The 17200-nt window shown below is 35.3% G+C and overlaps 1 protein-coding gene across 1 annotated transcript in view; it reads right to left on the minus strand.

Annotated features, from left to right (window-relative positions):
- PCLO (piccolo presynaptic cytomatrix protein) overlaps window positions 1–17200 on the minus strand; it is a 385413-nt gene that overhangs the window by 49400 nt on the left and 318813 nt on the right. The window contains exons 21-23 of the mRNA XM_014963376.1: window positions 16735–16917; window positions 5218–5359; window positions 1726–1793 (exon numbers count right to left, since the gene is read on the minus strand). Coding sequence (XP_014818862.1) covers window positions 1726–1793; window positions 5218–5359; window positions 16735–16917 — 393 coding nt within the window. The remainder of the gene's footprint in view (window positions 1–1725; window positions 1794–5217; window positions 5360–16734; window positions 16918–17200) is intronic.

The raw sequence follows: 17200 nt of genomic DNA on the forward strand, positions 1-17200 counted from the left end.
AGATTGATCTGTCCCATCTTAGTCAGCCAGAAATCAGACACTAAAAACTAGGCTGGTTGCCCCACCTTCTCCCACCGGGGAGATCCAATGTTTAGTAAGAACCACTCACTATCAGATTTGGAGTTGTAATTCTTACAGTTGTTGAGTTAGGAGAAGTGAATTGTATCATAAGTGAAAATTAAGGAATTGCAGCTCTTGACTTATTTGCAGATTTTTAAGATGAGGAGAAACATGCCTTTGGCTGGAAAACTAGTTTTAGTGATGAAATGCTATATACGCATCTTTTGGAATGTTTCAAAAGGTGTTCTTTTTGTTTGGATCTGTATGTTTGGGATGTTTTTTGAAAGATGCAAACATTAAATTAAAATACTCTGACCCAAAACCTTACCTAAGTGGGAATTTATGATGAACAAAATGATGAAAAGCTGTTTGTTTACAATTAGTATTCTGTATAAAACACATCATAACAAAGTAAAAATGGAAAATTCCTGATTTCCCATTTTCATCCCACCATTTCTCTTTTAGAAAAGAGTTTGTTCAAATACTTAAGAATACCTTTGAGCAATTTGAAGTTTGACAAGCAGCTGAATTTGGATTTTTGTATAATGAGTACTATGTACTGAAAGATTTAGTAGAATGCATATACACAGTTATGAATTCTTGCGTTGGAAAAGACAGTTTTACAGTTCTACCTTCAAATTCTAATTTGATTTCTTCAAATCTGTGGAATATTGGACCACTTTTACCTCAAATATATCAACAGCAATTATTTCACCATGTATACAGATTGCAGAAACCTCTTTTTTTTTACTGCTGAACTTAACATGACATTAACTTCAATTGTATATATGAATTTCAATTTATGAATTAATTAAACCCCCAAAGCTGCATTGTAATGCATTAAAATGATAAAAGTAGTAGTTTAATAATAAAATGAAGGTCATGATAATTAAGTTTTATATTTGAGGTCAACAGAAACATACACTTGAAATAAAATATCTTACGTGTAAAGGGAAATGGAATTTTCCTAACATATCCTTCAATACAAAACACTCTTAATTTTCATGCAGTTGTCCATTATTGCACATGAAAGAGGTAATCACATTGCTCATGAAACTTTGACAGCCATTCTGTCGGGCTCTTTCCAGATCCAATATTACAATGTCTCCGTCTTTGGCAGCACCACATTCACACAAAAAAAATCACTCAGGATTTCCCAATCAGACAAGAGTTTCACTATAGTCTAAGTGCCATAGTCAAGTTTGATCGTCAGCTAAAATTTTCAGTTAAACTTAATGTTTTATGTAGACAGCAAAATTAATAATTATTTTATAAAGTAAATATTCTGAAATGTTATAAAAATAGACTTTTACAGCCATTGGATATTTTCTTCTGATATAATGGGTATTGAGGCAGCTCTACACTTCATATTTTTTATTCCAACACCATGAAAAGCAATGAACATCAGGACAGATATTATTCATTGCGATCTAAGTGTTTAATTACTTTTAGTAAACAGGTAAGACACTGTTCTCATTTAAACTGAAGACTCATCACACTGATGCTGTGTGAAAGGGCCTTTAGGGTAAATGAAAGTGAGGATCTTAATATATAATACGAAGACAGCATAGGGTAATCTTCCACAGCATAAGAAGTAAAAGAAATAAACATATTGGTTCTACAAATATGGGATACCACTGTAGTGTTGTTTGTATTTCTTTTTACCTTCTGCATCGGTTAATCCTACTCCCGACTGCTTTACCGGTTCTTGTCCATTCTGGCTCATCTTCCCTCTGTTAAAAGATATGGTGGCAGTTGTCAATAAGATCATGAGGAGATGAGATCTAAGAAAATGATAGATCCAAGCCCATTAGGCTTGGTTCTGTACAAAAAGGCAAACATGACAGGTATTTCTGAAAAACAAAAAATGTGTGTATGTGTACAAGAAAATAAAGTGTACGACAGGTTTTTTCTATTGCTATTTGGACAGGTTGCTTAAGAATTATTTTTTTTCTCTGTTTTGGAGCCAACTGCAACTGCATCTTGCTAAGCCTGTACATTCTCATAGAATGAGGCCATTGGGTGCTGTCTGCTACCTGCCCCCATCAGCCTGGTGTCCTGCAATCAGCCTGCATAGCTCCTCTTCTCACTTTATCCTGGTATGGTGAACAGTGAAATATATAATACAGAATCACAAAATTGATATTTGGTCTACAATACCGCTGCTTCAAAGGTAAGAAATGTTTGTAGTCACTGTCTTCTTTTAATAACTGCTTTTAAATTACGGTTTAAGTTTAGCGTAAAAGACAATTCGGTTCTGAGACTGACATTAAACTTAATGTAAGGTGAATGGAATAAACCATACTCTGGAGATCCCTATCTTTATCCAGTGGATGTAGAAAGAAAACCTGGATTGCAATCTAAAAGTCTACTTTTAGGCAATGAATGTTAGGTAAAATATAAGCTAAGTCTTTAAACATACTTGTTGCAAGCTCTAAGGCATGGTGACAGTCACTCTCAAAAACATGTCTGCTACTATGAGATGTTTGTGCTTCTATTTTCCTTTCTCCCTTAAGACTCTGAAATATTGTGATAGAGAATATAAGGCATTATCTTCAGATACATGTGATTGCTCTGGGGTTAAAGGGTTAGTGCTACCCTGCTATCAATGAACCAGCTTCATGTTTCACAGCAGCAACAGCTGTCCAAGTTCACAATGAACTAAAAAATTAATATAAAAATTCAGATTTTAAAGTTATTTTAAATTCAATTTTAACTGAAAGTTGTTATTTTCTTCTTCTGTAAGGTAATGCTTCATTAAATATATTACAAATATGATACAAGAATTATTTGTCCTTAGGGTTAGATTCCTTATACATTGTTCACTTGCTTTTCACCTTTGCACCTTAATATAATTTACAGATATTGTACTCGTATAGATGGTTACATAATACAAAGGCACAGAGAATCCAGTCTTTATCAGAGATAATAATGTGTAGCTTTGAGGGGTATTACAAAAAATGGATAATAAAAAAGTCTTTTAAAAAATATCTCCCAAACAGAAAGACTGTACAAGATTTATTCAGCTGTTTATAACTGTATATAATGATCAATCTCTCTTGATAATTATAAGCATATTTAATATTGGTAAGTATTCTAATTAGTTACCTCACCATACAATTCACATGGTGTCACTATTTAATTCTTTTATTTTTCTTCATGATTAAATGTTCCTATGGTTAAAAGCATTTGGAACAGAGTAAAGAGTTTAAAACTCACCCTATCCAAATTTTTTCTATTGAGAGATCAGAAACTTAATCTAAACAGGGAGCTTGTAACCAAAAATCTTTTCATATGCCAAGAAAATTAAAATTATTTAGCCTGTGTAATGCTTCACATCTAAATTGTGAGCTGTGGTCTTGTGGATATGCTGAATTAGTGTACAAGGTCAGAGTCCCCGAACTCATTATCAAGCCACTGTGAATGAAAATGTTGACTAGAATTTCAATCATCCATATATTCATTTATATAAGGATTTATATCCAGAATTCAAAGTGGAAACAGTTATCTATTTTAAAACATTCTCCCCAGGAATGATCCCAAAGGTCTTTGATGGTAAACAGTAATTTTGCCATTTATTTCCATTACATTGCTATGTAAGGCCCTTGAGACTAACATGAAAAAGAGCATTTCTTGTCTGTATAAACATCCTGTGTAACTTCTAAAGTCTCTGTGTAATACCATCATAAAAACAATTTAATTTTAAAATGTCATTATAAAAAAAAAAATAAATAGTGTAGCTCTTAACAGAAAATAACAGGGATGGATATGTCTAATTAAATTTAGTAAAATTCACAGAACAAATTACTATAATAGAAAAGCTGAAGCTGTGTAGACTTGTTCCCACTTTTCAGTATAAGTAGGGCTGATTTCTCGCTTAGTAGACTGGTGAATCTGTCAGCTAAACACCAAGTAACTGTAGATACTGTGACATTGCTAGACAATACACAGAAAGTGATACTAGTTGTACTCAAATTTAGCATATGTGAACTAAAAACTTCTGAGAGCTCCATCTTGTGTTTCTGTGCACAAAGATTTTATGCATCTTTGCTTTTCTCACTAGGAATGACAGCAAAATAATTTTGAGATTGTCATACCCAATTACAGAACACCTTTTTGTCACTGGAAAGTACAGCACATTTTAACCTAGAACAACACAAGTGAAAAGTTCAGTGAGTATTAAACAATTGGCACCCCATAACCTGAGCTCACATTGTCCTCCTACATTCTAAAGATGAGATTAAAATATTAGATTTGTGCCTATTTTCCTTTTAGATCCTAATAAACTGTAGACAAATACTATAAGGCTTTACTTAGAATACTTAGAAATGTCACAGTTCTAGGGAATAAATTTTTTATTCATTCAAGCTTTTTTAGGAAGATTCTATCAAGCTCTTGTGACTAATAATTCAGGATTTCAAGGGAAAAGCGAAAACTTGTGTCGCAGAGAAAAACTATTGCAGAGATTGAATGAGCCATGACTATCAATATTTTGAGAACAGTCAATCTACACAATTTTCAGGCCAGAAACATTAAGCTGATCAGGAGCAATTACTTTTCCCTATAAAACTGTATAAATGAAATTGCTAAATGAAGGTGCATGCTGCCAAAGTTGAGGGGAAAATAATCCTGGCAAAACTTTTCTCTGTGGAGTAGTTAACTGGGTAAAATGTTTGAAAATTAAATCGTTATATAGGTTCATTACACTGATAGTAGCTTGATAATTCCTACAGGGACTCCATCCTAAAAACCTTTTTCCAACCAAGAAATGAGAAATTCTATTCAAAATCATAAAAACCTGGAAAAAGTTGGGTTACATCCAGAATCAGAATTTCAGTTGCACTAGTAACACTTTTTTCTAGAAGGTCAATCTGAAAATTTAAACTAAGCAGTCTCAGGTCTACTAAAGTTGCATTTCAAAACATAATCCAAACCCACCGCTACACATTTTCATGAAAGGCTTAGACTAGCACCTCTCCTGTGTGATAGCACTAAGTTAATGAGGTGGAGGCAGAGGTTTGCTTTTTATTAACAATTCAATGCTCAACAAAGCAGAATAAAAGTATGAGGAAACTACATAAGATGACGACTGACAAGTGAAAGGGCTATATATAGTCAGTGCACGGGGGATACAGTATATTAAAGGAAAAACCTTACATTCTTGGGATGGGAAATAGATTATTCTCTCCTGTGGCACTGCTGCTGCCTTCGCTATCCATGCTGTATCCACTGCCAAAACTACTGGCTGATGAGCCAGTGGAGACAGAACTTTCTGCAGGTCGGTGATTAGTAGACCTTGCTGTACAGGGTGGGAACAGTGGGTTACTAAAAAACTTGTAAGACATCAGTACCATCCACATTAAGAAAAAGTTTCATTTATCAAAATCACATGCTGCAAATGCTGTTTTTTTACTTTGCAGTCCAATATTGCATTATTATCTTTTGCAGTTGATGTTTCTTTCCACATAGAATAAGGTGTTCTAAACCAAATAGTATACCACCATATTTTTTTCTCCAGTCATGTTAATAGTTCAAATGAACAGCCTGAAGGAAAAAAAGAATGAGTTAGATTGATTAACACTGCTTTTCTGATTAAAGCTACAGAAAACCAGTTATTCATCTGAAACATTTCATATGGTAATCTTGTAAAAATGAAAGTCCCAGTGGGCTTCCTCATATTCCTCATGAAACATTCTTTGCACTTGGTGATTTTGAGAAGGAGAGGAAGCTGAAAGGAAATAAAGGTGCACTGTCTACAGTCACAGAGACCGTATGAAGACATCCAGCCCCGTCAGACGTAACACAATTACTGCATTATATTTCTCAACTGCTTCTACCCATCTGGATCCTTCTTACTACATGCCTAGAATTTTAATGCACATATTTTGATGGAAGCTGCCCAAATTTTGTTTAAGACCATTTGGTGTAGAAAATGTACACCAGTATATGTTATTTTTACTTCAGATGCTTTACTTTGTGTATTGGATATTGTACTACATGATCAAATCTTTCAGTATTCAGCCCTTAGCAAGTTGAGAAATATAAACAAAAAAAGGACACAGTGACGTTACATATAATAATTAATACAAGAACAATAGAATAGCTATTCTCATATTGAATAACACGATTGTCTGGGAATATTAATACAGAGTTCCTTTATTTTTTTGGTTAAATGTCCTTTACTACATCTACTATTGTAGATATTGTCATATTTCATCTATTCCAGCTGAGTGAGCATATATGCTGAAGATAAAAAACACTTTTTTTAGTATCATTATTTTTCTTTGAAGACAATTAATTTTTATGTTATTTTGGTGAGCTGTGAAACTCTAATGCAAGCAGTTAAAAAAGATTCTTCTTTAAACAAGAAATTAGTTAAATATATAAATGGAAATTACTTCAAATAAGAGCCAGATCCCCAGTGGTGCTTGCCTTAAACTGGTAACCAATATTATTTATGTTTGACTGAATGAATAATATTTTTGGTGAAGAGTTCTGCTTGCTGCCTGATGTGGCACCGAGAAGCTGAGTGCGACTCCTTAATCATAATGCAAAAACAGATTAACAACTGAAACTAGAAGAGGGGAATGAAGCAATTCACATATCATCAATCCTTGGGCCAAACTGTTAGTTAAGACAGAACTCTTACTCTGCAAAGTGATTCTTCACCGCTAAACCAAGCTGTCACAAAATTCTCCTCTCTTTCACTATTGCCTACAGCCACAGAAGGAACCTGTCAGTCTAAATTATTTTCAGGAAAAAGTATTCTTTAGCTCTATTTCATGATTTTATACATTGATCATAGGCTATCCTCTTGGATATTAATACAAACTAATAAACCATAAATCATAGTGTTATTAACAGATGCCCTCAGTATTTCACCTGGTGAGATAGTCACCCTTTTTTTTGCCAGTGCGCAGAGCCAGAGTACGGCAGTGTGACCTGCTTGGGCAACTGTGGTTGTTTTATCACTTTCAGTCTGTGGTACCATGAAGGAATTCCTATGACTATGGTGACACATCAGGAAACTCCTCTTGCATAATGTCGGGTGAGAGTCTTCAGAGAAGGGAGGTCAAGCTCTCCTTTATAGCACATTATTGCTAGCTGCCCTGTGTTCAGCAGCCTGTACTGGGGCTATCTCATGACATTCCCAACTAATCCGTAACCTCAGTTCTCATAGTGTTTGTGTGACCTGTATGGTTTCTGATGTTTATTGTTTGGGATTTTGAGGGTTTCTTTGGGTTGGTTTTCTTTTTTTTTTTTTTTGCCATGGCATGACAAATGCCTTACAGGTGAGGACATTCAGGAAAGCCACACATCTACGAGACCCATGGATGCTGAGACAGTATTGCACCAGCACAAAAGAGTGTCTTTAGTCCTTAGGCATGAATTTGCTTAGTGTAGCATACATCTCTACTGTAACATACGTGGCTGAATGGGCGGTTCATTGCTGAGCCCTTATTTTTATTGACTTTGCTGTAAAAGCTGGTGCCTGAAGTAATTTCTTATATCTTTACTGGTGGATTTCTAAAACCAGTAAGAACCTAGAATATAGTTCAAGCCAGAAAAGCTTGAATTAAGCCTTCATAAATGGCTTAGAAGTTTAGCTACATCTATTTTTAATCAAAACATAGTTGTTTCTTTTAAACAGCTGTATCCTGATGATACATTCAGTATGCTGTATTTTTAGTTTCTCTACTGTTTTCACTAATTTACATCTTTGTCTATACTGATTTTTTTCTCATAACCATTCTTTTTGAATGGTTATAATGGGTCCAATTTTAGATTCATGACTGGATTTTGAAAATGCTGAAGTTCAATGTTGCTTTTTTTTTTTCCTGTCTGCTCTATAAAAGTAATGAAATACAGCATCAGTTTGCAAGAAGGGATGAAATCCATGAATAGATTTACAGCTGGTCTTGTGATAAGAGTCCAGAAATAGAGAACTCCTCCATAACTCATAAGACACCCACATATTCTATATACCTATATTGTGACAGATAAATCTAGGCCTCTAAGCTGCTGCTTATATAGGAAACTTCCAAGTTCTGAAGATGAGAGGATGGCTGCTGCCAGGCAATATTTTGTATGAGAATTAGAATAACTATGGTTAGATCTGTACCCTAAATTGAGAGCTAGAACTTGTTCCCAGCTCTCATGTACAAAGGACTAGTTTTTATATTCAATTGCAGTCTTGTCTTTTCTCTTTGTACAAATCCAACCATTGTCTTAAGAACTTTAATAAGAAAGGCTGAATTCATTGTGGTACTCCTTTAGTCTTACTAGCTTGGTTAATTGGGTTCCTATCCACATAATGGACAAAGAACTAAAGTGAGATTAGGGCAGGTTCAATTCTAAGTTACAGAGCTTCTGCTTACAGTTGCATACACTAAAAAATGCCTAAGTTCTCACGTTTTGACACTGAAGTTCTGGAGGCAGTGCCTTGGCATGTAGAGAGTTGAATACTTTTGTATGGATTCGCTCTGCTCCAAAGATTAGATATTCTTTTCTGGTATCACAGAGGTGCCAGCTACTACAAGGTATAGTCTTGATTTACTTAAATTTACAACATTTATCTGAAGAGAAACTTGGGCAAAGGCAATTGCCATCATTTGAATACTAAGCATCCAGAGTATGGAAGAGCTGTTCCATTGCTTCCTTGCCCTTTGGCTCTTCAAATTATTTCCTGGTTCTTAGAAAAATAAACACTTTTAAATACTTCTCATATGTTAGATCTTGCTGTCAGTTACACATGATGCTGAAATCTTTCAAGTTTCTTTTCAAGAATGAAAAGACTCTCCAGACCTCAGCAGATGGAGGAGACTAAGCTTATCTGAAGATCATTAGCCAACATCATCACTTGGCCTCTTTCTGGCAGAGAGGAGATATCCCTTCCCCCTCCAGCTCCTTCTCCATTAACGTTTTGTGCAGTTTCTCAATTGCTTGGTACTTTTTAAGGATTGTAACTTCAACGATGCCTGCACTGCCCAGCCATTGGGCTATGAAGAATAGAAATAGGAAATTAAAGTTTAAAACTGAGATGCTTCCTCTGAAAAAGTGCACAGAATTTTCTATTACACAAACCTATTATTGTAGCTTGATTTCCTTTTCCTCTGCTAATCCTATTTTAGCTGGTAGTTCCCAATGAGATTAAACGTTCTCTACTTGGAAGATGTGTTGATGGGTAGATATGTCTTATTTAGTAGCTAGCAATGTGGTGTTAATGCTGCCTCTGAGTGACACTGTTTTACTGTCTGTTATACAGTCTGGCATAAGCAAAGGTTTCAGTTCAACCATTCTAGTGAATAATACATAAATGAGTTGGAAGAGGTCTTGATTGCTTACAGGAATTCTTTCAGATTCTAAGAAAGTGTATCATAATATTATCCCTGGTGCAGAATCAGGGTTTCCCAAGGAAAAAAATTATTAATGGTAAATCAGATACCTTTTGCACTCTATATTGTTTACAGGAGAAAGAAAAAAAAAGAAAAAATATTTTTCCTTTTACAGAGTGATATTTGACCACATATTCCCCTATGCCTTCTTGGGAAAAAATTGCTGATTCAAGAAAATTGACGCTAGCACTGACCTCACCTTTCAGTTCCATTTTTTTACTTTTATTTTTTGAAATTATTATTAGGACAATATTAATTGAATGCATCTATGGGAAAAATAATGCTTTTTCTTACGCTTTGGCTTATGGGACCCAGTTAGAAAATCAACTTTTATTATAAAGCAAAACATGTAATTTATACCATAGTATAAAGAAAATATTGTATTAAAAATCCACAAGAAAGGAAAGAAGCCCTATGATTTCACTTAATCTTTCAGAAAAGTCTTCTTTTACCACAGAGAAGATGCTTTTTAAAAACTTAACATAAGGGAGATAGATAATTCACACAAGACCTATAGCCATGAACTATCAAATCAGTCAGCAAACTGGAAACAATCCAGCACTGTCAGCCACTCCAGCCATTCTTCTACAGTGAATGGACTTTCGTTTGGTGTTTTTAAAAAAATACTTAAATTTGAAAAATGGGACTATGCTGTCTTGTGGTTCCTGTGGCTAAAAGAAGAACAGACTAAAGCAAAACTTACTCCTGGGGTTCAGTTATAGGTGTTCCCCTTTTCAGGTATGTGTCCAGAAGCAGAAATACAACTGTCAAAACACATTGGGCAAGACAGTTTTGTTTTTAAACCAAACAGGAGGAGGGAAAAATGCTTTTGAGTATGTATTCAGGATTAAGTTTTGAGACTCTGTCTCTAATTGCTTGAAAAATAATTGTTCTTTATAACTGGCAGTCTTGTGAGAAACCCTGGGTGACAAAAAGGACAGATAGCATCCTGCTGAGCCTTCTGAGAGAGATGCAAATGCATGGGAGCAGGTGATCTGCTTGGCATAGTTATCTGCTGACCAACAGATGGGGCATGTCGCACACAATGTCTCTGGCAGAAGCTTGTCTACTCTTCACCTTGTTCTTTAAGTGCTCCAACAAGCTTGTCTACTCAACCACCTTGTTCTTTAAGTGCTCCAACCTTGAACTGCCCCCAAATGCCAGTTTACCTGTTTTTATAAAGGGTTTGCTAGCACTAAAGCCAGTGCTGCCCAGGCTTGCTCCGTAAGCCTCTGTGATGGAAGACCCTGGTGGTGGGACTGCTAGTTGCATCTTTTGTGAACTAGCAAAAGTATGTGAATACGTAAATAACAAATGATCAAATGCATATACCTCAGGTCAGTTCTGATAGTTTCTTTTCCTCACTCTTCCTCGTATTGAACAGTACTTTAGACCGTGGTCTCACTCATTTCAGTCACATTTGTATATTAGACACAGCTCTGACCACACACTGAACAGTGGTATTTTGTGAAATTTCAACACAACTCTTTACAGAGTAATTTACCATTTGAAGTGAGTAATGGCAGAACAGCCTTATTTTAGACTGTGGTGATGGCATTTCTGTACCCAACGTAATTTTCCTCCGTGTACTCTGTAGGGTTAGGCTACCATCTAATAGACTTTTGAAATAAGAGTTATCAAATGAAGAATCGGAGCAATTTCCTGAAATTACATGTCAGCTTAAAATGGTGGGAGAGTAAATAGCAGGAATAGCCAAAGCAAAATGTGCCAGCTGAAACAAGACTGAAACAAGACTCAAAAGACAGCCTTAGATTATTGCTATCTGCAAAGAGTGGGGACAAACTGTTCTTGTTTTGATAATGATTCTTGAAAATGGGTTATTTGTAGCAATATGAAGGCCCATTTAACTTGGAAATTAAGACACTAAGAGACTAGTGAAGCTAGGCATAAAACAGCTCTGGACAGTAAATTATTTAAAGTGTGAAGGAAATATCCTAAATTATTGTAGGAAATTAAAACATGACATAGACTATTAAATCTGTGAAAATGTATATAGACCTAAAGGGACCCCAAATAAGCAGGTATTTAAATCGACTATCATATCCAATTCAAAGATTTATAGAAGCTAGGACTCAATTTCCTTCCACTCCACATTGCTGCTAACACCAGTAAATTGAACTTAGCGATAAGGGAAATTCCTGTCAATTTTAATTTCTTAAAGTGAAATGGCTAGAAATCAGGCAGTGCTGGCTCAGACTAGCTATATTTCTGTGTAGCTTTAACCTGTTATGCTGACAGTTAAGTGAACTCTTTTGAAAGTTTTTGGACCAAGTGAGTTAAAGGCAGGTATGCTGCCTTTTGAACTAAAGTGTTTAAAATGGAAGTTTTTGAGAAGAGTAAATTGAGAGGCTCATTTGGGTACAATTGTGAATAAGCTGATGCACAGTCTCTCTGCTCTATATATTCTAACACTATTAGCTCTGATAGTAGACACCCTCTGATCAGTAAAACCACTTGAGTCACAACTATTTGGAAAGTCATTTCCTCTTAGGATATCACAGAAAAGCTTTTTTTTTTTCATGATGGAAACCATTCTATTCTAAAAGATAAAATGTCCTCTATGAGATGGGAGAAATAAATAGGTTCTGGGTACATGCATTTAATTTGGAGGGTTTCAGAATACGTTATTTTAAATTCCCAGAGGTTTAGGGTTGGAAAAAACCTTTCTGAGTAAAAAAAGAAAATAGGAAAAATATACAGAAATTTATGTAGAAATATAGTGTTTGTATTCTCTGAAATGGCAATTTAACAGGTAAGTTTGGACCTTTAACTGAAATGCCTGGTATTTTCTCTAGATCTTTAACATTTGCTAACTAATTCAGGTCAAGAGTATAGCAGTGTTTTTCTCCTGGCAGGTTGGTTTCTTGTTTGGTGGATTTTTTAATGTGTGACAAATAAAAGAGGAGATGCATATGACATCCATCATCATATGACGTTCAACAACAGGCTGTTGTAGCTTCTCTCTCATGAGTGCCTCTCAGAAAAATGCATAAAACTGCAATGATGTTCAGGCTTAAAATCACCTGCTTATCTATTTAAATATTAGTTTACTGTTCTCCAGACATCCTAGAAAGAATAAAAATAATTGTCTAGAAATTCTCTTCTTTGGTCATAAAATTTTATAATCTTTATTTTGACCATTCAATATTCTGATGTAATAAAGGAATTGGTTTTTTCATTGTACAATCTTTGTACCTTTTGGGGGCAAAACTGTTATTTCTTCCTCAGCAAATAAGGACAAGACCATTGAATTTTACCCATTAAGCAGGTATGTTAGGCACCCCTGTAGAAACCACAGCTACCTATAAAACTGTGTACTTTAAAAACTGACCAGTTATGTAGATAAATGCTAACTATAACACTATGTTTTAATTTTTGTGCTCTGTACTTTTATTTAATCGGAAACTACGCTTTCTATTCTCACTTTCTATTCTAAGGCAGATCTGGTGAATCTTTCTACTTCATATGGATGCTGAAGGGAGATTTTGCTGTTCCTTGTCTTTCTTATTCACTGAACTGGAAGTTATTAAAACTAACACATGTTGCTTATTCTTTTAAAACTATAAGCTGGCTTTGAAAAGGCCAAAACCAACAAATAACTATATTGCAGATACACCTACTGTTTTATATGCATACATCCAGAGAACCAGTAGTTACCATCAGAGTATCACTAAGTGTTCAAATATCTGAATAACTTTAAAATAATGTATTCTATTTAAAAAATAAGTGACCTACAAGTAAATTCCATATAATGGAAAGATCCTTCTGTGGGATAAATTACTGACTTAAAAGGAGGTGGACTGATTTACACTGTCTCTAAGACTTGACTTATCTGGTGGATAAACCCTAATAGACATATTTATATTGAAAGGAATGTGCTTGGTTTTATGTGAATGTGTAATTGGTAAAGATGCAGATTTTTCACACAAATGAAATCAAATTAACGCAAACCTATGCACTGCTCTCTCCCTCTGGCTTGGATCCCTTGCAACTTCTGCCTTCAAAGGGTTGGCTCTGAAATTTTATTTTTCCTCTTTGAGGGATGTGATGGGAATGTGTATTTTGCAATCAGTTTCTTTGCAGCTCACAGTTTTATCTCTCACAGGCAACGAGGAAATTATACTTCAGGGTTTATTTTTAAGTAAATGCTGTAGTTGAATATTGGATTTTAAAAAGGTGCTGAACAAAGACTGATATTTTGTTGTAGCTTCACCTTAATTTTAAAACAGATTGATTAAAATACATTTTTTACTGTTTAAAATGAATGCATATATAATTTAGTCCAATAAACTTAAACTGATGCAAGTCATTTGCATTCACAAAGTATAATTATACCACAGGTGTTGGGGTTTTTTTTATTTCCTTTTTACTTCTCATCAGACATACAATTAATAACTGAGAAGTTACAAACAATAGAAAAGATCTCCAGAAGTAGAGAAAAAGTTCTCTGGGGCATTCCAAGAATGACTATGGGTTCTTGTTTTGTTTTGTTTTGTTTTTTTTTCAAGTGCCAAATCAAGAAAAAAAAAAAAAAGAAGCTATCAAGGTACTAGGTTAAAGGAAGAAACTTCCTGCGGGTTCTCTTCAGAAGAGAAGAATTTATGATCACTCATAGAATAGAACTTTTCCCATCATCCTTGGTGAAATATTGCTATATTACTACCACCTTGTGTGCTTGGGCTGAAAAAACCCAGTTATTCTAAAAGGTGCTGTTCTCTGATAAATTCACAGAGAAATAACCATGCTAAAAAATGATAATAATTCTGTAGATTATCTGTAATGGCTTCCTTAATAAAGGGATTTGAGATTTAGTGACAAAAAAATTACTAACGTGCCAAGATGGCTGTTCTAGTCCATAAAGCCAGTTCATAATCGGTTGTTTTCCTGGTACCAGTAAAGTAGGCTGTAATGAGAGTGGTTACCACAACCTTGCAGCATCCCTGTAGGAACAGACTTGCAAACTGATGATGTCCTAATATTCATAGTTCACAATAGTCATAATTTCTAGAACTTTTGAACTAAAGGAGAAAACTTGGCTTCCTTCTTCTCCTCTTCCTCCTGCAAAGAACTCCCTACATTGAAAGCTGTTTTGAGTATCTTTGGTGCTTTTCTATTCCAGGACACAGCCTCTTCCTGTTTTACTTACATACTCCACAAGACTGCAATTAACTGATCTTGATTTTTGTTCCTGCTGAAATGCATGAGATCCATTAACCTCAAAATGGTAATTATTGGCCCACCTCATAGGAATAAATTAGGACAAACTAGTTTTTTTACAATAAGAAGCCAAAACTTCTCACTGATCTGAAACCAGACTTCTAAACTTTGTGTAGCTAGCCAAGCATTGTGTATATTTCTCAGAAGTAAAAAGACAAAAGTACCATGTCTCTTCATAGTAACTCTAACCTCACTTATATATTAATTATATTAATGTGGGCTCTTATTCCCATAACTCTCTATGATGCTTCTAATATTGCTGAGCCAAATGCATATTGATACATACCCTTTTTGCAATTTTAAAAATAAACTAGTATAATAGTTCAGTGGGAAGATACTTGAAGCCAACAGCATAGCTATTTCCTTATCATAAAACTGTATGTGAGCCCTGATTCAACCTCATATCACAAGAAAAAGGTTTTAGCATTGCTTGTCTAAGCCAAAAGGCATCACAGGACTATGAGTATTTATGATAGATCCCTACAGACATGACATCTCAAAAGATCATAGGAATCATTAGAATAGAATAGAATAGAATAGAATAGAATAGAATAGAATAGAATAGAATAGAATAGAATAGAATAGAATAGAATAGAATAAAATAGAATAGAATTTCAGTTTGAAGGGACCTACAACAATCATTTAGTCCAACTGTCTGACCAATTCCCTCTTGGTAAAGAAATGCTTTGTATTGTCCAGTTCTAAACCTCCCCTGACGCAGATTTGAACCATTCCCACACATCCTATCACCAGGGAGAACATATTGGCACCTCTCTCTCCACTTTCCCTCCTCAGGAAGCTGTAGAGAGCTCTGGATTGCCCCTCAGCCTCCTTTTCTCCAAAGTAGACAAGCCCAAAGCCCTTAGCCATAGGACATTCCTTTCATAATTAGAGTTCTACGGCATACAACATAGGAACCAGATGGGCCTTTCAGTCATCGTGCCTGAACTAGTACCATGATATCCTCTGGCCTCTGCCTGAACTGAGTGCCTGGAGTTGAGCTGTAGAGTAAAACATACTTGTGGGTAGATATCTATTTACATGTGGGTAAATAAATGTATTTATGGAAGTGTTCTTAAGACTCTCATAAGAAACAGCTTCTTATTTCTAAATACAATGTTTCAAATTATTTGTTAAATTTTTCCTTGTTAATTAACTGTTTTAACATCACACTAGTTCTATTAATGACTTGTTGTCTTTAGGGTATATTCTGTGAATTATTCCCTCTTTCTCTCCTACAACCTTCTCAGCCAGACTGTACTGCTCACAGTGTGCAATGGTGTTGATAGAAAAACCTTCAATGAGTCATGAGAGTGTGAGAAGAGCTTATAGCACAGAAGATCTCGGAGTCCAGTCTCTAAGTGTATTGGGATATTTCCTCAGATTCCATGGAAATAAGCAAAATGCTCCAGAAGTCAAAAGAAGAGTGCCAATTTGAACCAACTGAGATTCTGGCTCTTTATTTGTGATGAAGGGAGAAATTAATGATATATGGTATTTAGGTTTGTGGTACAGGTGCCTACAGGTAGGCCGATAGGAAAGTTACCAAGAGATTGAAGTATACATGGTTCAAAACTCCTTTCCTTTCCACTGCGGTTTGAAAAAGTATATATGCTAATCACTTCTGACAACTATGTCGGGAGAGGAAAAACAAATTGTTAATGTCCCAATTAGAATTCCAGAAACAAAAATGTCCCATTACTTTTTGTCACAGTACAAGAAATATTCAGTCATGCTGAAGCAGACCAGCTTGGATGCATGCTTTTTATTAAGCAACATGAGCAAAGCTATACCATTTTTCAACAGAGTCCTCCAGTGGAATGGAAGTGCACGCATTTGCCATTTTATAATGTTTCTTAGCAGAGTTCTTCCTTATGGATTTATGCGCTGATGTGGAAAAATCAAGCAGATTTCTTGTTTCATGTTAACATTTACAGCACTTAATGGAGGGGTAAAATAAATAAATATCATAATGAATTAGTAGACATGGCAAGAAGGATTTGGGATGTGGTTGGTTTCTTAACCATGTCTTTCTGCTCACCTCCTTCAGGCTTGACTGGTCCATCAGACATCACTTTCCTGAGGGCTAGTTGGCTTTGGTCTTTGTTGTCATTGGCTGGTGGAGGCAGATTGTCAGACTGAGTTCTTTGAATAGGGAGGACTCCTGCTATGCTGTGTCTGTGCTGCTTCCTGGCATGATTAGACTGACCGCTTTTATGTGCTGCTGTGGCAGTGTGGGTGAAATGGAAACCCAGAGTATGTATCCTCAGATGGAACCAGCTTAAATGTTATTCATGCAAACAGAAGTGTTTTTTTTCTGTATTTAAGTAAGTAGTGTTTTCAAACACCAAAGAGACACCACATGCACAGCATTAAAGAGTATTAAAACTGGCTGTTTCTTTATTAATGATGGTGAAGACAAGGGAAATAATTTTCCCCCAGTTTTTTCATTATACCATGGTAAGTTTATGGCATATCAACAAATCCTGAAGACAAACACAATGATT

Source organism: Calidris pugnax, unplaced genomic scaffold (genome assembly GCF_001431845.1).
Source record: "Calidris pugnax isolate Ruff unplaced genomic scaffold, ASM143184v1 scaffold44, whole genome shotgun sequence".
Classification (NCBI taxonomy): Eukaryota; Metazoa; Chordata; class Aves; order Charadriiformes; family Scolopacidae; genus Calidris; species Calidris pugnax.